Source organism: Anguilla anguilla, chromosome 6 (genome assembly GCF_013347855.1).
Source record: "Anguilla anguilla isolate fAngAng1 chromosome 6, fAngAng1.pri, whole genome shotgun sequence".
NCBI lineage: Eukaryota > Metazoa > Chordata > Actinopteri > Anguilliformes > Anguillidae > Anguilla > Anguilla anguilla.
In genome coordinates this window covers 17,750,076-17,778,004 of record NC_049206.1, presented here as the reverse complement: position 1 = coordinate 17,778,004, position 27,929 = coordinate 17,750,076, and the positions used below count along the sequence as shown (strand labels likewise).

Sequence of the window (27,929 nt, the reverse complement as noted above, 5' to 3'; positions counted from 1 at the left end):
ATGAATATTGTGAATTCTGTTAATAAATAGATTTAAAAGATGATGAAATTCAATTAAGTTGAACCTTCAATAATATAATTGTCTGTGTGTGCATGCACTTGTATGTGTGTGTCACACATATAAAAACCTAATTATTCAATATTAAGCTATACTCACCAATAAAATGAGTCCAATGATATCAAGTCAAGAATATTATATTGAATATAGAAATGTTGATAACCATGCATAATCCTTGCAATACATTCTGACAGGCAATAATAGTCTTGTCATGTAGGCCTGTCACAGGCAGGCAAATTCAAAGTCAGATTTTGTTTAGTACAATCAATTTCTTCTTACTTGGCTACTGCTTCATACTGTCACCACGGGGTGTCCGGACCGATTTAAATGATTGAACAAATATCCACCCTTTTTCCTGGCTTGTCTGGGACTGTAAAGCAATGTAACTATGCTGCTGCTTGAGAAAACTTATTAAACCTGTAAATCCTTCATCTAAACTCTTGCCCAGGCTTTGTCTGGTCTGGTGTTTCTATAACCTAGTCTGTGGGTTCCCAGGGCGAGGTACAAAAATGCGTTCAAACAATAACCTGTTTTGTAACAGCCTGCTGACGTCTCCGAGTCATGTTAGCCCGCGCCCCCATTGGCTCTAACATTATCAAAAGACTGGACAAAAACATGAATGGACTTTGTGTTTGTTCCATCTTTGAAGCTGCAGCGAAGACTATAATTAGGTTTCTGCAATGTACGAAAATCTGCCAGCAAGTTTATATAAATATACTCTGTTCTTTCCTTAACGTCGCATGGTATTTATTTTAATTTCTCAGTTGGGGTAGTAATTTGTAATAATGTAATTTCAGCAATAACGAAATGCCATCCTCTCATTCCAGTTCAACTTTGATGTCATCTGGTTTCATCAAGTTGTGTTTTGACAAATGTTTGTGTATATTTGTAAGCTATTATCATGAACTATCATCGCTACATTACCTAGTTGATAAAAGCATCAGGGTGGAAGCCCAGAATTTTGTCATAAGTTGTCAGTCATCAGACAAGATTATTATGAGAGGGTGGTTTTGTATTGCCAATGTGCAGTATTTCCCAGAATGTTAAAGCAGCCAGTAGTTAAATTAAATATGAATTATTCAATGACTTGGATATCATTTCATATTTGTCATTTATTTTGGGCTCTATGGTAAATGTAATCCAAGCTGACTCATTTTACGATAATATGCAGCAACAGGGTCAATGGTACAGGATATATTTGTTAATTTAACAGCAGGCTAGCCAATGTAAATATGAACAAGTCATTAAAAATGAAACTGAAAGAATAATTCAAAGAATAATTCCAATTATAGGGGAATAGCATTCCACTTTCACAAATTACTTAGTCCATTTTTATTCTGACTTAAGGTAAGAGGAAAATCCTTCTATGTACAGAATAGAAATATTTTTTCCCATTGTACTTTGACTTTAGTGACTTTACTTTTCCATGCACCATGGCAATGCTTGTGAATGAGCATAAAACATAAGGAAGTCTTACTTTATGTGATTCCGTGAATGAAGTCTCCATAGACTCAATTGCACAATTGCACTTGAAAAACAAATCTAAACACAAAACATGAAGGAAATTTACACTGGTTTATATGCTGGTTTTTAAATAGTTTTAAATGGGTCACTTTGATCCAAACCGAACACAAGGTTTAAAGAAGGCATTTCCATGCTTCTTTTCATATGTGCTTGAAAAAAAAACCAGAGCCCCCAGGCAGTGTGTGTACTGATGGTTTCATCTGCTGCGTTCCAGCCAATCCTGTGAGCATACTCATACTCTTATCCATCCTGTTTCTGACTTCCTGTAGTGCTTTATATAAACAGTCTTCAACAGGTTAGGTGTACGTGCGTGCGTGTGTGTACAATATGTATTTGTGTGTGTGTGTGTGTGTGTGTGTGTGTGTGTGTGTTGAGAGAGTGTTTGTGTATATAGATGTGCGTGTACGTGAGCCAGTGTGGCCATATGGGAGTGTCTGTGTACGTGTAAGAGAAATGATGCAAATGTATATATAAAGACAGGGAGAGAATGAGAATCGGTGTGAGAAATAATAATGTGAGAATGAAAGTGAAAGACAAAGAAAAGAAAGTGATAGAAGGAGAGAGAGAGAGAGAGAGAGAGAGAGAAAGGGAGACTGGGAAAGGAGGAAAGAGAGCGTACACTAGCACCTGGAGACACATCAATGCAGAAGGGAAGGGAAGTACACTTGCTTTGTGCTGATGAAACAGTTATGTAATATCAGCCCCATACAAAACGCTCTCAAAGAGGCGGTATGAAACAAGAAAAGATGTTTAAAGACATATCAGGTCTTTAAACATCTTTTCTTGTTTCATACCGCCTTCTGCTTCATACTGCCATAGTTAAGTATGTCCCCATAGATGCCTCATAAGCATCTGAACCAAAGCCTCTGGGCAAAGGAAGTCTCTAATTAAGATGTGAATCATTTCTGAAATGAATTACAGGATATTTAATTTGTACCCAGTCTGACTACACAGCCGATAATGTTTGGTTTCCATAATGTTCCCAAAATATTATTGATGGCCTGTGAAAATGAAAAGAAAAATGGAAAAAGAACATGATGTTCTCATAAAATGCTTTTGAAATGCTGTTTTTAACTTAAAGAAGATGTAACATGAATCAAGATGCCGGACTGGAAACAATTAATTTGAGGTGGTCTTTGGAGATTTCAGATACTCACCTACATAGTACAGAGCACCAGGACATTGAAATATGAGTATAAAAGAGAAGTGAAATCTGTGGGTAGGACACCTGCACATGTGCATTCTGCCAGCTGTGAGGTGATGGACAACTTCTATAGTCATCTGTTGTGATCAGAAGACATTGCAAGTGCATAACAGATAGACATGGACATCAGTTGAAAGAGTAGTGCAAAGACCCAAGTGATAATATACCAGACTATGTCTAAAAATTATCAAGGACCTGCTTGTGTGGCTGTGATGCTTTACATTTTAACTTGGACAGACGGGGCTCTGGAAAGCTCTGTGGTTTGTTATATTGGTAAATGGTTTGACCTTGTGACCTGAAAAGAAGTACTGGATTCAGTCAACCTTGTTGTGCATATTTGGCTGGGTTTGGATTAATTTCCACTCATATGTGTTTCCTCTTCTATGTTAAATTGGTCTTCATGGGTGAATATAAACCTGAGGAACTATTCACCAGCCCCCCAGCCTTAGATAACAGTTGTTGAAAGACAGTGTGACATATATTTGGGATTACCATCAGATGTTTTCCATTTCTATGCCCATGTTGCTCTGTCATGGCCAGGCATATTCAAATATCCCATTCCATTTTGCTAATTTGCATCAATAAGGCTCGTGATTGGCCAAGCGTCACATTCCACTCCTCTAATTCGTTTTTTATTTGCTTAGCCGATGCCATTTCCCAGCGTGAGTTACACAGCTTACATATTGTCCCATTTACACAGCTGGATATTTAACTGAAGCAATACAGGTTAAGTAGATTGTTTAAGGGCTGCACTTCGGACCCCAACCTGCAACATCTAAGTTGTACTTGCAGCTCTCTTACCATCATGGCACACTGCCACATGTCACATTACATGACCATGGAACAAAAACATTAAGAATCACCCAAGGAGTAAGTCTTCACTACAAGGCTGTAAGCCAGGCCCCTCCTGCAACGATGTCATCATTGGCCCTTTCACAGATGGACACATGACTGCCCTATATCCAGCCTGCTCCTTTTCATTACTGCAATATGACAGGTCCTGAGCTGGAGATGAGGAACAGGGGTTTGGTCCACAGCATTTTAAACCAGCAACATCCACAGAATTAGAAATCTTAAGGATGATTCAATTGTCACCTTGTTAGTGTTGAATATTTATGTGCAGACAGTATAGTTATACATTATTTCACTCCTGCTATCAAGCACAAAAGGTTTTGCTTCCTCGGCTAAAGCATATCATTACCTTTTCCAATGTGAATATGTGAAGTGTTGCCTCACTGGTAAATTCAAATGACTTTTTTATGGCTACAGCAGATTATTGTAATAATGTATACAAAATTAGGCACAAAAAATTTAATGTGATTCTATTTTCATTTCACAAAAAATAGAACACAATTTGTTTCACTGGCATGTTATAAGGAGTATAGGCTTATAAATATTTACTGTATATTTCTTTAGCTTTGTAGCTCTCATTTAACAGATCGCCCTAGGAGCAGTGTTCCTTCAGGTTTGCTGGTAATTGCATCGCTGGTTAAAAAGGCTAATTACATGGCCTCAGCTCTGCTCTGTTTTCTTAGGCTCCATTTTTATACCTGTCTTTTTATCCATCCCTTAACAGGATGGCGGTTGTCATGTGATCTTGAACTTGAGTTCATGTTAATATAATAATGTCAACAGCTAGGAAAAATGATATCTCAGTCTAAATACATTAAATAGCTAAATACATTAAACAGGTGATCATAAATCACGTGTGAACAACCAACCACATACACGGTATACAGAAATCAAACATGACCATTCTTTTGGATTTCTTGGCCATCAGGGGCAACAGTAACACAAATGAGGCAGCAGTGCATTTTGTTTAAATGATTTGCCAAGTGGTTGATAAATTCCATGTAACATTTGCTTTGAAGGGGAAGGCAATGTGGGTGAATGAATCACCTGGCAATTGCCACAGTTCTCCAATGTATCAAATCTTGCTATCTGTAAAAGTTACAAATTAACAGAATGCTCAAATAACTCAGGATAGCTCAAGATGCTTCTCTGTGTTTCAAATGGGAACACTTATGTCATGAAACTCTGAACCCCTTAAAGACACAACTATGTAAAAATGAGTAAGGGTATTAAAAATGTTTAATGATCATGTGCTACTCTTGAGCATAATAAAGACTCCAGAACATATGGAGTCACCTTCCTATGTTTCTCATTCTCCAGTACACTCTGTACTGGATTTTATGGGTTATAATCAAGTGCATATGGCCAACAATGGTTATCATGAATTGTAATATCAATGCAAATTTTCCATACATTTTATTTCCTAGCAAGTTAAAATGATACCCACAGTGGTCTCTGCATTGCGCTAAAAAACAGGACCACAGGACCTTGAAATATTTATCCAGCTGCTGTCACAACACATCTGTGCTGCATGAGAGGATCACAGCAGCAAGCACAGTATACTAAGCACTGTGAGGGATAAGTCCTGAAGAGGCAGAGATTTGCAATTAACACCACAGCCACATTTCTACAAATCCTCTGATAATGGTTTGTTTTAGCCAGAAGTGCAATTACCAGACATACCTATGGAGAGGCCACTTTTAGTCAATAGCCCTGGCCTCCGGGACAGAGGATCTGTAGGGGGAGTTGATCATCTTAAACAAAAACTCAAACCATACCTTTGAAGCCTTGTCTTCACCTAGTACTGGTTTTTATTTTATAATTTTGTTATTTTACATCTTATTTTAAGTTATGGTTCAATATCCACTGGCCTAATCTAAAGTGGAGGATGGCATATCATAAATCTCAGTATGAATTCACAGACTGATTGCAACATGTTCCATAAATGTAATGCAGAACACCTCATATTTATATAAGGTACTTTGTCTGAATTTGATCTGGTTAAACTTTGCTAGGGGTTACAGAATGTATGGAATGAAAGCCTAGTAAATTTTGGTATGGTTTTCAAATGCTGCTAAATATATAGTTAATTATATATATATATATATATATATGCTATACATTTTTCAGGCTGCTATTCATGACACAAGGACTGCTAATACGCCTACTACGCAGAAAACCCATAAATATTCTGTCAGAAGAACCTAGAGCTCACCAAAATTTCCAGGGCCCCACGTGACACATTCTTCTTCCGTAAGATCAACTGTTGTTACTAAAAACAATTTTTGCCCTTCCTCCTGTCCCTCCTCCAGTTCCGCCTCGATCCCCTCCCCCCATTACGCCACATACGTCACTTGCGGTGTGGCGCTTGCCCGTGGCTTTGTTAAGAGCGCGCGCCCTTCTCTGTTCTAGCTCAGTTGGAAAGCACGAGGAACCGACTAACGGAGGAAGCTGTCTTGTTCTCACTGTGCTTGCAGCAGCTGTATCTGTGTCAGACAACTCTGAATTGTATTCTCTAAATATGTCTTCTACCGTTTGCTGTCAAATAAACCAGGTAAGGTCGACTGTTGCTTTCTGCCGGAGGTTAGGTGGCTAACAGCTTGCTGACTGATTTAGAAAATTAATGACATGTGCTTGGTCGTGGCAACATTACACATTCATTGCCATTGTCTTGACTGCTAGGTAACGTTACTCGTTAGTTATCCAGCTTACACGTTTTCACGGCATACTAGCATTCTGTTAGTTGATTAGCAATAATAATTGTTAACGTAAGTAGACGCCGCTTAGTATGCGTGAAAATATATTTTACTTCACGTTTTCGGTGATAGTTGGCTATATTCGGTGAGACTTCACGCGAACTGTTAGCATGCTAGCTAGCTATCGCTAATTATCGTTGGCTTTGATGGTTTGCTAACATTACTTCATTACGAGGCCTTAGTACTTCTGAGAAGGCGGCAGCTAACATGGCCAATAAAGCCACACGCGATTTAACATTCATTTCTAGCCAGCGTTGTTCATTAATAATGATTCGTTAGCTAACTAGATTACTTTTTGTAATTGGATGTTCATCTGCTGGGCTCGATGGCTAACTCGTTTTATTACCTGATTTCGCCGCGAATGCGAGTAAAAATTCAATTGTTTTTTATGTGTACCTTTTATAAATGCTAGGGCATAATACGTTTATATTAATTTGGTTAGCTTTTGTGTCTAATAAACGAAGCTCATCTGTCTGGACTGAAAATGGCTGGCTAGTGAACGGTTTTAGGTCGGGTCTTGCCACACGACTGACCCAGTCTCCCAGGCATGATAATGGCTAACGTGATGGCTAACTTTAGGAGCTGGACACCGGTGTAATTGTCTAACTGGAAAGCCAACGTTAAATGCAGTAATGCGCCGCTAATTCACATTGGTACGTAGATTGGTCTCAAGACGAGCGTTTCTAGCTAGCTAGAACGTAATTTTATCCAACCAATAGGAACCTTGGAAAATAGGGGTCTGACCTATAGAACATCTGGGGGATGGGGTTGTTGCCGCTCCTGTAAATTAGCGGTTTCATTCTGCATTCATCTGAACGTCGTTACTGTAATTTAGTCACTAACAATTTCATTTTGATAGGCGCGATGCGCCAAGCGGTAAAGATTTAGCAATTCTTCGTGCTGGGATTTGTTGGTAAAACGTTAAAAATGCGCTTAGTGTTAATGGGCGGGATAATGTTAAATTAGCTGAGATCTCGCTGTAAAATTAATGTCTGACCTAACTGTTCTCTCCAATCAAGTCGTTTACTTTACTCTTAATGAGGCAAATGAATTGAATCACACGTTGACTTGAATTCATGAATAATGCGCTTTATTTACAGGTTGGTTCGAAAATTCTCTGGAATTAATTGTGATTGAGACATCTAGACTGCGGAGAAGTCTACTTGTCTGGCAGACTGCTCGGAATTTCGGTTTATCTTAATTGCCTAGAATGATTAATATTAGCAGTCTGTAATTAACGTTAGGTGTCTAGCAGAGCACGTGGAGATCAGTGAGCATGCATTAATTAGGCAAACGGCTGCCAACTGCAGATCTGCGGCTTGCGCAGGAGAGAAATCGGTCACCTTTCCTGATCTTTTGTGGTCAAGTTTAGGGTGTGGCGGTTTGACACCACTGGACTCATCTCAGAATAGGCTAAATGCTGTTTTTAACATGGACCATTTTGTTTTAAACGGTGAAATCAAGCGGTCGGCGGCGCACTTGCATTTATAATGTATTACGGCCTGAGTTATTACTAGAATTGTCCATAGGAATTAAGATTAGATAAATGGCCGAAGTCGTGTGAAAGATAATTCAGGTTCCAGGGTTACTTACTCTAGGTTACTGGCTGACTATTAGTCCTTCTCCTTCGGTGTCCTGACTTTAGTTTCCTTTCAGTATTATGTCTGGTCCTCACAGCACTAAAAATTGTCCTTAATGCTGTAGTTTCAATTTGGTATTTGCAGTTTGTTTAGTGACCGTGTGGAAACGAAAACGATTTCTAGGAAACAAACAATTATGGGGCTTGTTACCTGCCTGCAGAAGGTTAAGGTTTACTGGAATGCCACCCAAAAGTGCTCAGAATGGTCTCGGAGCAGCTGGGTGGCATTCCTGAGAAAGACATCGTCAGGTCTTGTTCTTGTGAGGTGTACTCTAAGATTTGCTGGTAGATCTGCATTTCTTGCTGCTCTTGGATTGTCATGCAGATTCCCTAGTAAAAAATAGATGTTAATAATGGTAGATATTCCCTATATATTAAAAATGGTAATTTTTTTTTCTTTGACCTCAGATACTGGTGTGGAATGTTTTTGTGGCTTTTTGAAGTTTCTTTTTTTATTGCCCTTTGTTCAGGAATGTACTTTATGCTTTTCTAAAGCTGTATTGTGCCCTTGCGTTAATTTCATCATCTGAAGATAAACGGGAGCTGTGTGTTTTGGGGGCTCACAAATGAGCGCGCCAGATGTTGCGTAACCAGTGGAAACGGTTAAATCAAACGTACCGTGCTAGCCTTCCCACAATCCGTCTCCACATTTTCCCCGCCCTGCCCCCAAATGCTCCAGTTTACTACTGGTTTATTCCAGTTATTAGGGCTTCACTGGAAGTTTTGCATGCTATCTTTGTAACATGCCCTGTTCAACAATGAAAAAGCAGGCACAGATTTTCAGGTTGGACGATACTCTTTATTTATTGTGGTTTATCTAATCAATTTCTCTTTCTTTTATTAATCAATTTCTCCTATTCTTGTAACATTCTTGTCTTTGCATAAGTTTGCACAATAACCACCTGAAGTGTTCATGGGGATACTTCAATTATTATGTAAATAGAAATCAGAAGCTGCAGTTCAACAGTAGGCTAATTAGGCCTAATTATGAGCAAATATGTTTAATTGGGTGGGAAGTTCCCGGTTGATTCTGATCATCCTGGACGAGCTATCAGTCATTCATAAAAATCCAGTCTGACATTGTATGCTTGTTTTTGTGGACAAACAGTTTCTGTGTAATATATTTGCGCTTCCTGCTAACAGTTATCAGTATTTTATTCATGAAATAAAACCAATAAAAATGCTTACTGGTGATAAGAGTCGAGCAGCAATCCATGCGGAATTCGAAAATGAGTTTGTGTGTGGCCTTTGGAAAAGTGCTGTCTCCTACGTATTATGTAATTCCCAAACAGAAATTGGCAAGGGGCTGCCTGTGGTGTGACTGTGGTCGCCGCCTCTGTGAGCTGTTCTGGATAGAAGTGTCTGCTAAGCGACTGTAATGTAATACTTTCTGGAGGCCTGTCTAATGAAGTTAATTCATTGGACGGTTGTGTTTGCAATGGGACCAGGTAATAAATCATCACGTACACAACTGGTGACGTCTTCAGTTATGCATGCACCTTACTGCTTTGTCTGTAGTGTTCTTGTGACTGTGGTTTTGAGGTTGTAGCCTGTACAATGAGCCCTCTATTTGCTAGTTTAATAAAAGGATAACAAGAGATTAAAAAAAAAAATCTGATTGACTCCTGAATGCTGTCTCTCAGTCAGCCATTACGAGCGCACACAGCGGTTTCTGTATTTGAAATTGCACGAGAGCTGCCCGTAAGTAGCCAAGTGTAATTTTAGTGCCGCTGAAGGCAACTGCCTCCAGTGGCACAAAAGTTCCTTTCACACGTAGCGCTTCAGTGTTAGGCCTGCGCGGTTCAGCTCTGTCGCTTAATGAGTTTTTTCTGGCAAGGGTCACAACATTTTATCAGTTGCTCGATTACATACTTTAGACTTGTTTCTTCATTAAGCATCACACCTTGAACCTTTATCCACTCGCGTTGTGTAGCGAATGGTTTTTGGTGTGATGCAATACTGTAATTTGACACTCGTGTACATTCCCCTCCTTTTTTTTTTTTTTTTATTGCTTTTTTTCCTGGAGATTTTTATGGAACACGGTGATCTTTCCCCTCCCAGATTTCTTAATGGTTAATTGTGGTTTCTTGGTAAAATTCATGCTATGAATGGGACAAGTGTCTTGAGCTAGGCTAAAGTAATAAGTAACGCACAAACTACACCGCCCTTTAAAGAAAAGAAGCTTTTGGGTTAACTCCAGTATCTATGGCATTAGACAGGGAAATAAAGCATTTACGCATCGCTTGGCCCTCACACGTTCACTGACACCAGGCGACGATTGGCCATTGGCTGTTCTTAACCTGTGGCCCTGCGATTCGGAAGAGAGGTGGAGCCTTTAACAAGCTGCTTTAATACTGCCTTTCATGCGTCCTTGCGGCAACCAGTCCTGTCAGGCAGACATTGAGCGGAATGCCTCCTGGGTCCCGGGTTTAATGTTCAACGACTACGCAACAGTCACAAAAGGGCACTGTGTGACTTGAGGCTTTCTTAAACGGGCAGTGTCGCCGTTCCCTCACTGCCCGGATGGGAGGGGCGAAAGCCGCGGCATTTCCCCGGCAGTTTATCAGCCTGCGCCAGCCGTGTCTTATCCAGCGCTACAAAGGCGCCGCCTATAAAGGGTACCGCGAGGGACTGGCCTAGTGGAGAGTTTGCAGTCATGCCTAAAATAGGGGGGTGAAAGTTGCCCGTGCTCTGCAAAGTCAGGGAAGACTTCGCTTGCTGAACGTGCTTAGATGCTGAGCTTTAGCTGGGTTGGTACTGTATGTGGTGTACAGTCACGGTGCAAGGAGGTGGATTTGGATGGGTGGGAGTGTGTGTTTACTTAAATTGGGAAGTCACTGGGTACAATGGAAATATGAAATGGCCAGATAAGAGAATTTTTGCTGTGGGAAATAAGCTGTGCTGTGCTTGGTCTGAGGACATGCCATTTTGTTAGATTTATTTGCAGGAACTCCTACTCATGCCTGTGTGTTTGTACATGACTCATAAGCCTCATGGGAATATGCCCAACCATCTTAAAGAATAATGAGTTCCCTGGAAAACTCCTCTGACAATGCATTTTCCAGTGGCTAATAAAGCAATCTTCTCCCTCCCCTTTTGTTTTTCAGATTACAATACAAGATCGTCACAGAAAAATCTTGTTTCTATAGCCAACGGGATCCCGAGGACTTGATTAGTCATTCCTAAGCCTGATAGTTTGTGCTGGCACAGCCCCTGCCCCTTACCTTGCCCACTGGCATTGTTTGGCTTCCCTCTGCACAAGAAGACTCGAATTCCTTGTCTATTTTGCTCTGGTGCCTTTTCAGTTGCCCTGTCCTATCAACAGCACTGTCTGGATAACCTTGTATATTAGGTAAGCACGTCAATAATGGATTGAGTAAACCGTTGCGTTGTAAATTCATACACACAGATGTGTGAAGGATTTGGGTGTTACAACTTTTGGAAGTAATTTAAAAAGAGAGATTTTCAAACTAAGTGTGTACTTTATTTTTCCCCCCAACCCATTTCCTTCCCTACCTACCAAGGCTCAAATACAATTTGTTGCAAAAATGATTCCCAACGGATATTTGATGTTTGAAGACGAGAGTTTCATGGATTCCACCGTGGCCAAGATGAACGCCTTGAGGAAGAGCGGCCAGTTCTGTGACGTCAGACTCCAGGTAGTTGACACAGCAACGGGAGCAGGGGCACGAATCGATGGTGTGGCCTTGTGCAATGTAATGTAATCTCGTCCTACTGCAACTGCTGTAAAAATATGAGCGTTCAGGTTTGTTCCTGAATTGCATGGCTGAGCCTTTTTTTTCCAGCTGAGCTGTTTACTCAAAACCGGTTTTCTGCCTGCGAAAACTTCCTTGGAAGGTGCTGGAGAACATGTAAAACCTGTCCTCCGTAGTAATGCGAGGAGGTCTTTGATATATCGCTGTGGTTGTGCGCTTGCAAGTGGGCAGCAACGCAACCCCGTCCCTCCCCTGGCCCTACTCGACCTCATGTGCCGTTTGTGCCACGTCCACAGGTCTGCGGCCACGAGCTCATGGCGCACCGAGCCGTCCTGGCCTGCTGCAGCCCTTTCCTGTTTGAGATCTTCAACAGCGACACGGAACCTCACGGGGTCTCGCATGTCAAGTTTGAGGACCTGAACCCTGATGCGATGGAGATCCTGCTCAACTACGCCTACACAGCCCAGTGAGTGTCCAGCTTTGCTCCAGCCTTTAGCCACCAACAAATACATTTGTGTGGTACATCTCCTGCAACACTCTTCAATTTGACCATTGGTTGAAAAGAAGTTTATGCTGCTGCTAACCACTCCCACTATGAAAATAACTACCAATAGCCATTCAGTTTTATGAATGCTATACAATTTTTTTTTTTTTTTTTTTTTTTTTTAATGTCTGGTAATTGATGCTTATAATTGCCAAATGGGAGTACATTTTTAAAATATTTCATTTTGACATGCATTCTTTTAAGCTAGGAATTTTCACTGGGTTCTGATTATGGTTTGTCTCCTGCAGGCTAAAGGCAGACAAAGAGCTGGTGAAGGATGTCTACTCTGCTGCTAAACGGCTCAAGATGGAAAGAGTAAAACAGGTGTGGCTTCTAGCTCTAGGGCAGTCATTGGCATCCATCAGCTAGGCTAGTTTGGGCTCTTAACTTTGCACTTGACTTTGTCTTTGAATGCAAAGCAGACTTCAGTGGTTTTGCCCAGATCATTTGAGTCAAAAGAAACATTCTATTAGAATTGTCAGCTGCCTCTGGGATTTTTAAGTGCCTCAGGGTTCCCATGGTGCCTTGGAAACATTAATAACTGGAAAAATTTCCAAAATCTTAAAATAGCAAATTCTTCTTTCTTTGAGCAAATATATATGTATACACACACACACACACACACACACACACACACACTGTGCCTGTAATGGAACTAAAGCAGACAGTCTTAAAGCAGTCTGTCCTGTACAGATTTGTGGGGACTACCTGCTGTCAAAGATGGATCACCAGAGTGCCATCTCCTACCGGCACTTTGCGAGCAGCATGGGTGATGGGCGCCTCCTGAGCAAGATCGATGGGTATATCCAGGAGCACCTGCTGGAGATCTCGGAGCAGGACGACTTTCTCAAGCTCCCCCGACTCAAGGTGCCCCCAGACCCAATTTTCCCCACTCAACCCCTTCAGAACAGGGAAGCTGGGTGGCTCATCCTGTTCCAATCCTTTCCTCCATATTTTGACTAGGAAAAAAATCAGGATTAAAAATGTTAACACGGTGATGCCGATTCTCTTAAGGTGTGGCCCTGATCTGTCAACATTTGACCCAGTGCCTAGTGTTGAATTATGGAATTCCTTAAAACTCTCAGCCATCCTTTCACTATTAATCACAACTTGTCTTTGCTTTGCAGTTGGAGGTGATGCTGGAGGACAACCTCTCCCTGCCCAGCAATGGGAAGCTATACTCGAAGGTGATCAATTGGGTCCAGCGCAGCCTTTGGGAGAACGGCGAGCCTCTGGAGAGACTGATGGAGGAGGTCAGTACTGAGGTCCTGTGTGGTCCCTCTCTTCCTCCCTCCCTCCCTCTCCTCCTCTCTAACCCTCCATCACACTTGCAGTTCCAAGGTCAATTTCAAACACGCCAGTTTTGTTTTGGACTTTGTTCCTTTTTTGTGTTTCCCCCCCCCCCCCTTTCTTTCAAAGCCTAGAGAATGTAAAAAGGGCAGTATGTGCTCCTATACTGAACATCCCGAGGGGATTGTCTAGAGGTGAGCTTTTAATGAGCCCTGGTTCTAATGACTTTCTTCTAAAGAAATCTTCACATTGTTGCGTTTGTGTCTTGCCTGCGTTTCGGGTTTCTGTTCCGTTCAACTTTTTTTTCCGCTGATGCTCTCCTCCTTCACAGGTTTGTAGTTGTTGTTGTGGGGCATAGTGGGTAAATTCTAATGGCTCTTCCTCCCCATTGATTTATCTCTCCCTTTAGGTTTATTAACCCAAAACTACAGCAGGATTTTCAAGACCGATGGGAAGAGAAACCAAGTCCTCTGCGGTAATGAGTCAAAAAGAAGCAGCTACAGTCCTCTACCGAAACGCCAAAACGACGCTGTGCGGACTCCCTCTTTGCACAGCACATTTACCAACAAACCATATCATATCCCTCTTCCCCTTTACCATAGCTTTGAAACAGGGCAGCATGTATGCATGCAGTCATTCTACTACACTAGTGTTTCTACCTGACTGCTCAGGCATTTCGGTGGTTTGCAAGTGCAGTCTTCGATGTAGGACACCCCATTGCCCCCCTAAAAATCATAACTGACCCACTAGTAATCATTGCATGGGCCCAGTTGACCCTCTCCCAGATTGACTGGGAGGGAAAAGACAAAGTACAATTGCACTGTTTGCATTGTCAGTAACTTTACGTAATGTTACCAGGCAATGTCGGTAACATTACAAAATGTTGCAAGTTAGTCAATGTAGCTAATGTTATCAAATTCTCTAACATTATGTATTCGTATAGTAATTAATAACATTGACGTCTTGTATAAATGTAAGTTCGTTAGGTGAGGTGCGGTAACACTTGCCTTGTTAGCTAGCTGGCTAGTTGGCATTAGCTGCAAGTCTGTTCGCTAATGGCTAAACTTAGCTAGTTACCAAAGAATATTGGCTGTAGTAACAGAATTGCTGCAGCAGATTTGGTTAAAAAAACGGTTTCATTAATGTTAGCTAAGTTAACTTCATTCTTGCATTACTCAATGGGGGGCTGTGTTTAAAAGATTTATCATTTTAAAAAGTAAATTGTATTGCTTAACAAAACGGAAGCAACCTAATTTGTGTGATTGCCTAGTTTGTGTAGCTTGAAAACTTGGAGGAGTTATGTCTGGAAGAAATGTATTATGATTAAGATATTACAAATTGAAAGGCAGTACAAAATTTCAGAGATTTATTTACTGAAATTTATACATTCATTTGTCTTATTTATTAACACATAGCTAAAAATTCATTGAATACATAATTTACTGTTTTTACAATAAGATGAATTGATATACTGTTAGAGTAAGCACCAGATATTATAAAAAAATGAAATGCACTGGCCAAATGAACGGAGTTGTCCTATTCTATGATTAACAACGTTAAAAAAACTTAATTTTATCGATATAAAGGCAAGAAATAAGCCCTAAAAGATCAAATAGCTTACTCTTTGTGATGCGATGGAATGAGGTAGTGAGATACTGTCAAATTAGCTATAGCTAGCCCTTTTCCGATTAAATAATTGGCCTATGCTTGATGTGCATTAAAGTTATTGCAACAATGCTAATAGAAAGTCTGCATATGATGCTAGACTACTTCGTTTGCTAGAGGTGGATTAGGGTAGATCATAAAGTGGGAGCTAAGATAGCTAGTGCCGTGTTCATCTGCAGCTATTTAGAGCCAACACTGTTAGCATGTAGCCTATTATCTAATATTCTTATACTGGATGCACAGGGATGCATACATTTGGTGTCAGGCTTGTATGAATCTGGGAAAGATGGCTAAAAAATGAATTTCCCGGAAAGTGTTGTTGGCTTTTTGATCACCTCCTATATTGTGGTATCCGAATCAGCTAGTCTTCTACAGGCTCATCAGTCATCAGAGTCACTGAATGTCCTTTTGAATCAGAATCAAATATTTCAATGCAGTCCATTTCTGTCATCTTTTCAACCTAAAGGTATAATAGCAGAGTTGTTTTCCGGAGTGACTTTCCGAGTGTTTTCATTAGGAGTGACCAATTTGTTGAATTTGAAACATACTAACAACAATTTCTGCTCAATTTAATGAAAGGCCTCTAGACTAAAATTAATTGGACTAATAACTTTGAGGGTTGCCATTTATGTGGTGCTTACCCTTTTACACAAAAGTTAATTTACTTCTCAGGTGTTGGTTTTTTCTTTTTATAAATTTTTTTTTATTGACCCCCTGACATTTGAAAATGACCCCTTAAAAATAAGGCTCCTCCCTTTAAGTGAATCCTGGATCAAACACTGCAAGCGTCTCAACTTCGAACCACTTACTCAAATATGCAAGTTGGCCCTAACATTGGAAATTTCAGTGGTGACAAATGGAAATGAGATCAGAAAGATCACCTGGATCCTACTGAATAGTTCATTAAGCCAAGTGATCATTGGTTAAGCTAAGAAGGGGCCAGAGGGCTGCTGGATGGCTCTTTCAGTTCTAGTGTATGTATGGGCCCTACATGCCCCCGGGGTGGTGTGTAATTGGCTATCGTGTTGCAGAGAGAGGGTAGTCTTTCTGCTGGCAGAATGTCAGTGGGTCATTGTGCAGCAGCAAGCCCCTCTGGTCAACCAGGCACCCACGGTTGGCCTGTGTAGGCTGCATATGACGCGTTCTCTAAATTTGTGTCTGTGGAAGCTTAACTTGATGGACTGAGCTGAAATAAACAGCAGGTTGACATCATGTTTCAGAAGAGATCATGCCCCTGCTTGTAAGGTTTTAGGAATGGCCATGAACGCACAAATTTGGCCTTCCAGATTGGGTGTAAGTAAATGTAGAATTAAAAAACAACAGGAAAGACAACACAACGAACATGCAATTTCAACAAAAACTTTTGTCTCTCTTCCAAAATATGAACTTCTCAATTTGCGGTCTGCAGTCAGATGTAGTTTATGGATGCTATTTAGGCAATCTAGAATCAGATTTATTAGTTTGGGTTTTCATCTAGCTAGCTAAATCATTATAAAGTAACCGGAAGTTATTGAATAAACTCAACCGGAACTTAGATGTAACTTGCTAGCTAGCAGCTTGTTAAAGATCAGTGTATGAATGAGTGGTTGGTTATTTCTTCCAGTTTCACAGTCTAACATGTATGTTCAGCAACAAAAAATTTTGTAGTACTACTGTAGTGGAAGTGTCTCAATTAGATTTCTTTCCCTTTTTTGTAAAGTTGAGCCGATGCTGAGCTTTCCTGGGAATGTCTGTTCATGTGTTGTCTATCCTAAAGTGAAATTGTGATGTCCCTTGAAATCAAAAAGACCATATACCATGTAAACATGAAGGAGCCGTAAAATGAGACCGCTGGAGCCAACTGCAACAACCTTGGAAAAGGATTCCAACCTCAAGCTTGTGCTCTTAGAACTTTGATGCCTCTTGCTTAACTGGACCATTAGGAAACTTTTTTCACTCCCAGTGAAATTTGGTGATCTAATGTAAGATGACCAGTCTTTGGAGTTGAAGTATTTTTCCCCTCCCTTCACGTGACCAACATTGCAGCCAAGTGACCTGCAGAAATCTGGAATGCAAATGGAAGCTGTTGCAAGAAGTTGTCAGCCCTTCTTTTTTTTTTTTTTTCTTAATTATCCTGTGCGATGAAATGATTTTCCAGAAGCTGATTTGTAAAGATGTTTGAAATGGATGGGATCAAAACTACTCCTTTAGCGAAAGAAGTCCTGTGTTTGATGCTTGATGTGCCTGACCTGAGCATTGGCAGAGAGCGCCTGAGAAGAACTCATTGGTCCCATGTCGCTGATATGCGGCCGCAAAGCCGTCATTTGCTGTCGTGTCTAAAGACGCACCTCTTCGCACTCTTCCTCCACTGTCAACAGGACCTGCAGTGTTTCCAAGGACCAAGTTGGGTGATGCCGGGTTCTTTGTTGTCAGGGAGACAGCAGACATGGGTCTTGTGTTACTGTCTTGCAGGTGCAAACGCTGTACTACTCAGCGGATCACAAACTCCATGACGGCAGTCCGCTGCAGGGAGAGGCTCAGGTGTATGGCGGTGAGGATGACCACATCCAGCTTGTGCAGGTACTGAAAAATGAGGGCCAGGTTTTTTAGGGTTTTTTTTTTTAATTTTATTTTTTAAATGCACCCCAGGTCCACCTTTTTTGGGTTCACCCCTACGACTAAAAGCTTCATTTGACAGATTCAAAATTTACTTCCAAATTCTCAAATGGAGTATTACTGGACCTGCTGAGTCATTTATGATGCAGGGTTCAGGTTATGCTTAATGTACCGTAAGTACGGCTGGGTGTTTGTCATGGATGTCACGAGTTCTGTGATTTTTAACATTTACTGCTTGCCATTTTTGCAATTTCTTCCATTTGGCACTTTTTGTGTTGCACATGTTATTTCAATCCCTAGTGCTATGCACAATGATGCACAGTGATGTTTTCTAAAGTTTCTTCAGATTTAATTATTTAATTTTTTTTTTTTCCCAGTTTTCGGCAATTTAACAACTTTTTGCCATGTGTGCTTTGTGACTTCAGCCAATATTTTCCATGAGAAACACCCAGCCTTAACCCTAAGTTATCTTGATGCCCTTTTACCTAATTCTCATTCCAGTTAGTTTTATTGAGAAATACGGCATCATTAGGGGTGCCTTTCGTTCACTGACTGGTACGTGGAGATGTGCAGAAATTGAGTTTGGGTTGGTGCTAGTTGCTTAGGGGACATGCCATCAATGGAGGCAGCTCCTGCAATGAGCAACTCAGTCGTATGGTAGCCTGGTACCAACATTATTTTATGCAAATTGTCAAGTCCAGAAAATTTCTATTTTTTAATTTATTTATTTATTTTTTTGCCATGGGTGAATGTTTCAAAAGAAGGGGGAAAATGTATTAAATTAGGAAACTTGTCATTATAGGGAGAGCTTCAGTTGATTCTCCCTTGATTAGTTTTGTAGGAGGACAACCAACTATAAAAACTGCCAAACGCTGTTTTTAAGTGAGTTTTGACTTATGCAGATCCTTTATTTACCTGCTTTAGCATTCCATGTGTTGATGGACCAGAGCACAACAATTTCTTAGCTGTAGTAGCCTGTACGATGATGGTCATTAGTATGGTAAAAGATTCTGTATTAAAGAGATTCATCTCCATCATCAACTGTAATTTGCACTTGGAGAGCCTTGTATCATGGTTAGTGCATGGTTTCCTGGCTTGATATAGTCTGATTTTACACAGCAGGCTAGGCAAGAGGTAGCTAGGTTAGCTACAGACTGTTCAAGGGCTAACAATGCTGGTTTAAATGCTCTTTCAGTGGGAAGCCACATGTTTTAAGGTAAAGTGGTTAGATTGGAGGTTGGCAGTGGCTGCCAGAATTGGCAGGTGGTAGATGGAGGAGGAGGAGGATGGGGTTTGCAGGCTGGCTCTGCAGCTGCCCTGTGCTTTGCAGAAGAAGGCCCCGCGCGAAAGCCTCCAGAGGCAGACCAGCAGCAGCGGCTCACTGGGAACCATCTCCCCTGGCTTGGCTGGGACCCTCTGCAAGCACGAGTGGAAGTACATTGCCTCAGAGAAGACCTCCGGTAAGTCAGCTTGCCGCACCGTCCACTTCCTCGCTTTTTAAAGAACTGACCCCAAAGGGGCGTCCGTTGATTTCAGGCTTTCCCCCCTAAGTCAGGCATTGATAATTGTGTGTATTTAACCGATGTATCTTCCCCTCTTTGGATTCTGCAGTCCATTTTAAAGGAAGCTTGGAAAACTCATTAGATCACAACTCTCCATGATTGCAATTGAGATGCAGGTGTACATCAGCTCAGTGTTTTGACCCTCTCCTTGCCTGCCTCCCCCATAGGCAACATCTACCTGTGCCTGGCGGTCCTGAACGGCGTGCTGTGCGTGATCTTCCTGCACGGCCGCAGCAGCCCCCTGAGCTCGCCCTCCAGCACCCCCCGCCTGTCAAAGAGCATGAGCTTCGAGGCGTCCCCCAAAGAGGGCGAGGAGCAACTGCTGACCCCCATGCACTACGCCCGCTCCGGCCTCGGCACCGCCGAGCTGGACGGCAAGCTCATCGCCGCAGGTGAGCTCGTCCTACGCGTCCCGTGGATCTGTCAGAAATGTTCCTTGGGTTAATATTGCCAATTAAGTTCTAATGGGTCTTTTTGGTGTGGTCTCCTCAATTGTTGTCCATGGAACCCAAGTCCTCAATGTGCTGTGTTTTAACCGTAGGAGGCTACAACCGGGAGGAGTGCCTGAGGACTGTGGAGTGCTACAACCCAAAGACGGACCGCTGGACGTTCATCGCCCCGATGAGAACACCGAGGGCCCGCTTCCAGATGGCGGTGTTGATGGTGCGTCTGTCTGGCTGATGGGAAGGCTAGGGCTGCATTCGGAATGGCTCCCTATACAGTTTATAGTGCCCTATTTAGGGGATCGGCCATTTTGTAGGGCGTCTGAATTTTCTGTATCAAATTTGACACAGCCTAGGCTTCGTATACCACTTAATGGGAGGGGCTACCCATTCTACTGTGGATGACAACTTCTGATTGGTTCAAAATGTTAGCGACTATCAGCTCATTGTAGCAGCACCCATTATAGATCACATCCAGCCTCGTTCTCCCATTGTAGTCCATCTGTTCTGCATTCTCAAGGGAGATTTGTACTTTTTTTGTGGGGTTGATGTTTGGTGGACAGGAACAGTTTCTGAAGCGGTGTCCCATTGTTCCCATTCAGGGTCAGCTGTACGTGATGGGCGGCTCAAATGGCCACTCGGATGAGTTGAGCTGTGGGGAGACCTACAACCCGCATGCGGATGAATGGACCCAGGTGCCTGAGCTTCGGACCAATCGCTGCAATGCAGGTAACTGGGGGCGGAGCCGCCAGGTCACTGGGTTTGGGGAAACTTCGTGGGGAGCATAAGAGTTTAGATCCATGTCAAATGAGCTGTGAGGGACCTCTATGTTCTGATCATTCTGCAGGGGTCTGTGCGCTGAACAACGTTCTGTACGTGGTGGGCGGATCGGACCCATGCGGGCAGAAGGGCCTGAAGAACTGCGACTCTTTCGACCCTGTGACCAAGATCTGGACCAACTGCACCCCGCTCAATATCAGTACGTCCCCCCCCAACTGTGGGTGGTCTGGAGAGGGTGCTTCTCAGTCAGTTTAGCCTTTTCACTCAATGAATGTATCTCCGTGTCCTGTTATGATGGACTTGCTGCTTTCCCTGTGTGTGCGAGTGTGTGAGCATGAGGTTGGCCTGTGCCCGTGGGGTTACATGCGCGCTCACACTTCCCTCAGGGAGGCACCAGGCGGCGGTGTGCGAGCTCGGCGGCTTCATGTACGTGATCGGAGGGGCGGAGTCCTGGAACTGCCTGAACACCGTGGAGCGCTACAACCCCGAGAACAACACCTGGACCCTCGTGGCCCCCATGAACTTGGCCCGGCGAGGAGCGGGCGTGGCCGTACACGAGGGTGAGCCCAAATAACGACATGGACTGCATTCTGGCAGAATTTGAATTACTGTCTGTGTGATGTCACAGAAACCGTGTTATGCTGTCTACTGAACGGAGCATTGACTAAACTGTTTGGAAAGGGTGGTGGAGTACAGGCAAATCAGTCTTACAAACAAAGGTTTTGCCAGTGTTATGTTGGAGGCCAGTTATGGAGTTGGCTTGGTCCCTCCCTATGGGCACAAAATGATTTTGGCTGTGATTGGCCACTTAAGTGGCATAATACTGGCTGTGTGTGCTTGGACCCTGTGTATAGTTGGGAACAAATTGGGAAGAAACCTCTTTGAAAACAGTCAGTTTGGCACTGCTTATTTATCCATGAGTAACTGTTAATAAACTTGACTAATAGACTGTGCAATGTTTGTATCTACCCAGTAAATGCATTTCATAGTTCTCAAAGTCAAATCCAAAAAAGGGCCCTTTTGTTTTAACTGTGGTCTCAATAAAAATAAATTCTTGTGCCTGTCCTCTGCAGGAAAGCTGTTTGTGGTGGGCGGGTTCGACGGCTCCCACGCCCTGCGCTGCGTGGAGGTGTACGACCCGGCGCGGAACGAGTGGAGGATGCTGGGAAGCATGACGTCGGCCCGCAGCAACGCCGGCGTGGTGGTGCTGGGCGGCTCCATCTGGGCCGTGGGCGGCTTCGACGGCAACGACTTCCTCAGCTCGGTGGAGGTGTACGACCCCCGCGCCGACGAGTGGAGCCCCTGCGCCGAGGCCTCGGCCGACTAGAGCCCCCGGCCACGCCCCTTTCAGACTAACAGGCTTAGTGATGTCATTGTGTTTAGTGAAGTTCGGCATGCGAGCGGTGCGGGAGGGAGGGAGGGAGCGGGACGGGGAACCAGGGAGGGCGTTTTTGGTTAAGTTGCAGTTTAGCTGGTGGCAGGAGCATTTTCCTTTGGGTTGCTGAAGGGAGCAACATAAAGCCTTTGCATATTGCATACACTTATTTAGTGCTGTATATATATTATATTTTCTATTGTTTTCACCGTCTTACTAAGAATGCCAACATTGAGAAATCTTTGGAGGTTTTTGTTTTTGTTTCTTTTTTGGAAAGGGTTTTTCCGAGCATAACAATTTTATTTGCGTATTAGGGTTGTCATGTACTTCATTTAGCCAGCGCGACTTTCGTTGGACGGTTTTTGGAACGTCAGCGCTCGATTCGAGCATGCAGAGAGAACGTTTGTTTGGATTGAAAATTGTTCCACGGAATGTCTCCTGGCATGTTGTGTTTTCTTATTTTGGCTTAGTTAATCTTTAGCTCAGCCTCCACAGACAAAGAAAAAAAAAAAAAAAAAGCCTTACTCAAAGAGGTTATAACTACTACGGCTGTTTTTCTGTCATTTAAACGAGAACTGAATTGCTTTACCAGTGCAGGCGGAGAGATCTTTTGCGATTGCCTTTTTAATATATTTTGTATACACTGCTGAGCAGGTTAGTCATCGATTTAAGCAAAGCGGAGCACCACGCCTCTGTTAAAGGAAAACAAACGGTGCCAGTTAGGTTGACATGCAGACGTTCACAATAGCCATAGCTTCTCTCTGCCAAATCAAGCCTTCAAGTACTGCCATGTTACTAACCATTCATCCGATTGAGGTGGCTTTTTGTGAACTTTTTTCAATTTTTTTTTTTCCTTGAGTGGTTATAATGAATTGGAGAAGCTGGAGTTCTATCAACTTTTGTTACAAGCTGAGCTGAAATTTTCTTAACTAATAATAATAATAAACCATTTCAACCCACTTGGCTTCAGTGGCATTGTTTTTTTTTTTTTTTCTAACACTTTGATTCTGAGACGGTGTTCAAAATGAACGGTATTGGGAATACCTGCTCCCCTATCCATATCACTAAATGTCTGAGATCCTCTTGTGGTCAGGAGCTCCACAGCAAAACAGATGGTGGTGGGGACAAACTTATTTTTTTTATTCCCCATTTAATTCAGACTACATCTTCTATGTCTACATGACCAGGTGAGCTTGTCCTACAGAAGGAAATAACAGCATTAGGGGGTTTTGGGGGGAGTGTTTGTGACACATTGTGCTGCTCTTTACCAGACACATCCCTTGATGTAACTGACAGGAAGCTTCAGGCCACACCCCATTCACTCATTCAACACAAAAAATATTACTGGCTAAATGTGTAGTCCTTGGGTCTCATGCATTGCTGTATAGTGAGTTGAAGTAGGCCAGGAAGAGAATAGGTCATACAAAAGGAGGCCTGAAAATGACCTGGGCAGTGCCTGTCTGCCCTGTCTCGCCCAATCCCTGCCCCTGCTAGGATTTTATGAATGAGGTTTGGTTGACCAAGAAGGTTACTGTGCGAGTACGGTCACGTAAGGGTAAGTGAAACATGACGGATTACCGTGCATGCATTGCTGCTAAGCCAGACGGAATTTAGCCATGCTAGCAAACCTATTCCTCCAGTTCAGCATCGCTACGTGGCTATTACTGTACTTCTTAACCCCATTTCATTAGCCCTGGGTCAGGCTAGGATGAAGGGAGACTTCAGAGTGCTTCAGTCGGCAGGCCCGTCCACTACCTGCTAATACACCTTTGGAGGGGGAGGGGCACGCCTGGGGCCTGCTTCCGCCTCTTGCCCGCATGTGCTGGTAATCCTGTTTCCTGTCCGTACCACGACCCACTGACCCTCAATGATAAATCCAGTACAGACGGGATGTAAATGTGTCACCATTAACGGTCTCTTATCATGATTAAGTTCTCTTTGGTCTCAAAGAAACTTCCTGTTTCCCTCAAGATGAGTTAATGTGTAACAGTACGGTAATGTGTAATTTGTATTTTTATTCATCTATTTTAAGGTGGGGTTCCTGTACGTGATGCATGCTGTGAAGTGTTGTGGGATTTTGTGAAACTTTATGGTATTAAATAATTAACTGCCTTAAAAGGAAAAAAATGTAGCACATGCCCCATTAACCTAAAAGCGCTGTCACATGCTGATTCTCGCTGCGCTGCCCCAGCATGCAGGAAATCCCCCACTAGCTGAGGGGAGGGGGGGATTGGGCTAGTGACATTATGACCTGTGCTCGCTCTCTCTCTCTCTCTCTCTCTCACACTGAAGTCCCCTGTCTCTGGATTCTGAGTCACATGGCCTCTTTAACCCGTCTATCCTGTCACTTGTGGAAAATGACACGGACATGCTTCCTGATTTAGGCACGGGTCGGTCACGCTTCGTAATCTCCGGCTCCGCTTTCGTCACCAGTCCCCATATCTTCCTGTCCCTTTGTTTGACCAACGCGCTCGTCAGGAAGGTCACTTAAGGCACTGCAAGGAAACTCGGTCTGGGTTACAGGCTAAATAAACTGCGATGAATGTGTAATATACTACATAAGCAATGAAAGACTTCTCAAGTCCAAAGGCTAGTTCATCCACTGTATTGCTATTTCAGAGATTCTTACTGTGAATAAACATTAACCATTAACAAACCACAAACCAGCTGTATGTATACAGTACAATAAATTTATGTTTTTACTGATAATCTAGGTAAATTAAACCATTCATGCATCAAAAGACCAAAAAATGACTAAGACAGCAGGTATATCATTGTATTGCTTGACTGCCCAACTGAAGTTTTTCAGTTTTTTTTTAAATGTGTGACTATGTTTTGCCTGACAGATGACTATACCTAGCTAAACATGCAGTTTGCTGTTTGTAATATTTTTCTACAGCCAATTTTTATAGCTCAATAGCTCAGAGTGGAACTTGAGTATTCATTAAACTACTTTCGGGTGAGTAAACAATTATGCAGATCAAGACTATTCCCCACTGTTACACAGATGGAATTGAAGATGTCCAGCTGGTTATGACCTATTAACAGGGTTTACATAACTTGGAAACATATGGCATGCTTCTGACATTTTACTCAAGGATTACCAGTTTAACTATTTGAGATCATGAGTCTAAAAATTGCATTCGCTGGATTAAAATATTAGTCCAAATGCCAGCATAACCCACTGTGCTATAAGAAACCTATGATAGTGATATGGAGTGGGATTTTTAGGAGGGGATATGATGCTGGCTAATCTTTGCAGTTTCTTGATACTCTTAGGAGGCCGTGTAATAGCCTGACAATAAAATTAAGTAACACTGTTGTTAACTGTTATACGCAAATTAAACTGAAGCTCTCCTATGAAAGGGGCTCTATGACACTGATAAAAATTCCTAACCATGTGAAAAAGTGGTACAATGACAATTTGGAAATTTTCATTGTGCAAAATGCATTTACATTGCACTGAGGAAAAGAAAAGATAGTGGATGACGCACTATCTATCCCTGCACAGTTGCTGGTAATGACATTCTGCTGCACAGCCCTACTGTGCTCTTAATTGTCTCATGAAGCATGTCAAGAAGGCGTCCCTGCTGTTAGGGCTTTGGCTATATGATTGAGCACATATTAAGAATAATCACTTGCGTGTACAAATTAATGATTCACTCTGGGTGAGAAGGGGGGGGAGGGGGCAGAATAATTACTTTTCTTATCTTCCTTGAGCAAAACAGGAAACACAATATAGTGAAATATCTGCCGATTGCAACATATTTAATGGTGTTAAAATAGGCTGTGATTGTGCAGCATCCAGATTTGTTCCATCTCATGCAAGGCGTTCTCCATCAGATACTGCCCATATATAATCCCTAATTTTCTCCCTGTAATTAAACATTTTATATTTGCTAAATTACTTTAAATTATAATTCCCGTTGTAATGCTCAACATTTTTGCTGCTTTCTTGCAGGCTTGTGTAATCTTATGCATACTGCAAGCACTGTATTTGAATGTGAATTTACATTATGAAGCTGTATTCCAGAAAATAGTCATGAAAGTTTCAAATATGAAAATTGCTATTATCATTTTAAAGTTCCATTACACTTCACTACAGTTTGAAACACCTGATTCACCAGATTTTCTGGAGGGTGATGAGGCGAAACATACCCTGCAGATGGAAATGCTGACTTACAAGGACCATACGGATGCCAGCTAAACTGGGGGACATAGGCTCCCCAGCACTACAAATCCAAAACACCTCATTTGATCGTGATTATTATTCACATGGTATGTCTGGTATTATTTTCCATATTTATAGCCCATAAAAAATATATACCCTTCATTGTTGAATTGGACTTCATGTTTGGGAAGTCAGAAGGCCAGTTCTTTCCGGAGGCATAGGCCTACTTCTTTCCATCGCTGAGCACTGGCAGGAGTCATACTACTGGTTCATACTTCCAGCACATACGGGTTGTTTTACAACAATAATGCATAGTGGTCTTTGGCTTCCGTGTGCTTGGTACTTTATTAATCTGTTTTTAGCTTGAGACTGCTCACGTGTGAAAGATTTGCATTAAGTCACACGCCGTTTGTGTGATTGTTGCAACCTATGCGTACAGCTGACAACTTTCTGCCCATGCGTTAATTGGATTTCAATGACAAAATTTTTTCAGCTTGGCAAAGATTGTGACAAAGTAGAGGTAAAACCTAATTGATGTTATGAAATGTGCTTGGTTCCATCAGCTATGTGGATATCTTTCAGTCGGTGGCCAGTAATTGATGACTTTCAGTCACTTTAAAAGCATTCACTCATTCATTATGGTAGTGTCACTAAGAATGATGTACAGCAGATCTCCCCTGAGCAGCTTTAGGGCACTTCATCAAGAAAATAGACCGGTATGAGATGTTACATTCATTACTCAATGCCGATGTTAACTTGTGCTCAAGGAGAGAGGAATGTTACTTTTACATCTGTTATTCTCTGCTCTTTCCTGTTTAGATATTTCTCTTCCTCAGAAGTATTATGCATAAATCTTAAGGTGTTTTTATTCCCCCTTCTCCTATGCTGATTCACACCAGTGCTAACTGGGAAGCGGTAATACCTCTGCTTATTGGGAACTGCCCTCACTTGGCCTTCAGTAGCGTACATATTCATTACATCTCTTCAAGTTAGCCTGTTGTTATTTATTTTTGGCGCTGAAAACTCTGGTTTTACTGGACTTTACATTCTTTGGGCTTGTTTTAGTTTGTTGTGTTTTAGCTGTTTATAGGCAGGTTGGGGGATGCTTTCTGAGTGAATCTCTGTTTATGTTTCTGTGGCATTTCTTATGCTTCTGTAATTTCAGCCAACCGCTTAATGTAAGCTAAATGTTTGGGCTTAAATGCAACATGAAAACAAATGTTTTACTAACTATTTTATAATGAAAACATAGACCTGTGTCTGGGGAGCTGCTGTGTACAGTGTGACACCAATGCTAAAATCTGTGAGTCATTTGCTGCTTCTGGCTTACACCAAAGCCCCAGTGCACTGCACCCACCATACTGGAGAAAACTTGACACATACTGTTGCAGAAAGTGTTTAAGGCAGCTAGATGTGGTCCAGTCCATGGAGTAGCAGATTCTGAAGCCATGTTGTTGTTCCCCTGTGTGGTTGAAAGGGGGGCTGTAGATAAAATGTCTTGAGCACCCCTGGTTTGTGGGTCAGCTTTCAATAAGACATGCTGTTTCCTTTAATTACCTCTGTTCCTCTTCAGAGCTCAGTCCTCTGCAGCCGAGCCTTCAGAACACTTGTAATTTCCCTCAAGAAATCATCCTGACTCCCTGCCAATGATTCACCTCGCCTCTGTCAACATTGCTCATTGAGCATGTGTAAAAACATCTATGCCATTCATCTCTGAATTGATAACATTTCCCTGAGACCTGCAAAATCCACAGCC

General features: G+C 42.2%; 1 protein-coding gene across 2 annotated transcripts in view; it reads left to right on the top strand.

Moving 5' to 3' along the window:
• The window catches only part of LOC118229513 (influenza virus NS1A-binding protein homolog A-like), a 35,271-nt gene extending 12,310 nt beyond the window's left edge, over positions 1–22,961 (top strand). The window contains exons 1-15 of one of the 2 annotated variants that reach the window (XM_035421503.1): positions 6,011–6,191; positions 11,140–11,384; positions 11,557–11,691; positions 12,045–12,214; positions 12,541–12,616; positions 12,986–13,159; positions 13,420–13,545; positions 17,699–17,806; positions 19,173–19,302; positions 19,572–19,796; positions 19,946–20,067; positions 20,450–20,576; positions 20,695–20,826; positions 21,014–21,187; positions 21,701–22,961. In XM_035421503.1, coding sequence (XP_035277394.1) covers positions 11,581–11,691; positions 12,045–12,214; positions 12,541–12,616; positions 12,986–13,159; positions 13,420–13,545; positions 17,699–17,806; positions 19,173–19,302; positions 19,572–19,796; positions 19,946–20,067; positions 20,450–20,576; positions 20,695–20,826; positions 21,014–21,187; positions 21,701–21,954 — 1,929 coding nt within the window. In that variant the 5' untranslated portion in view covers positions 6,011–6,191; positions 11,140–11,384; positions 11,557–11,580 and the 3' untranslated portion in view covers positions 21,955–22,961. Of the gene's footprint in view, positions 1–6,010; positions 6,192–11,139; positions 11,385–11,556; positions 11,692–12,044; positions 12,215–12,540; positions 12,617–12,985; positions 13,160–13,419; positions 13,546–17,698; positions 17,807–19,172; positions 19,303–19,571; positions 19,797–19,945; positions 20,068–20,449; positions 20,577–20,694; positions 20,827–21,013; positions 21,188–21,700 lie in introns of those variants that run through there. The other variant, XM_035421504.1, reaches the window with a different exon arrangement.
• Positions 22,962–27,929: the final 4,968 nt, after the last annotated feature.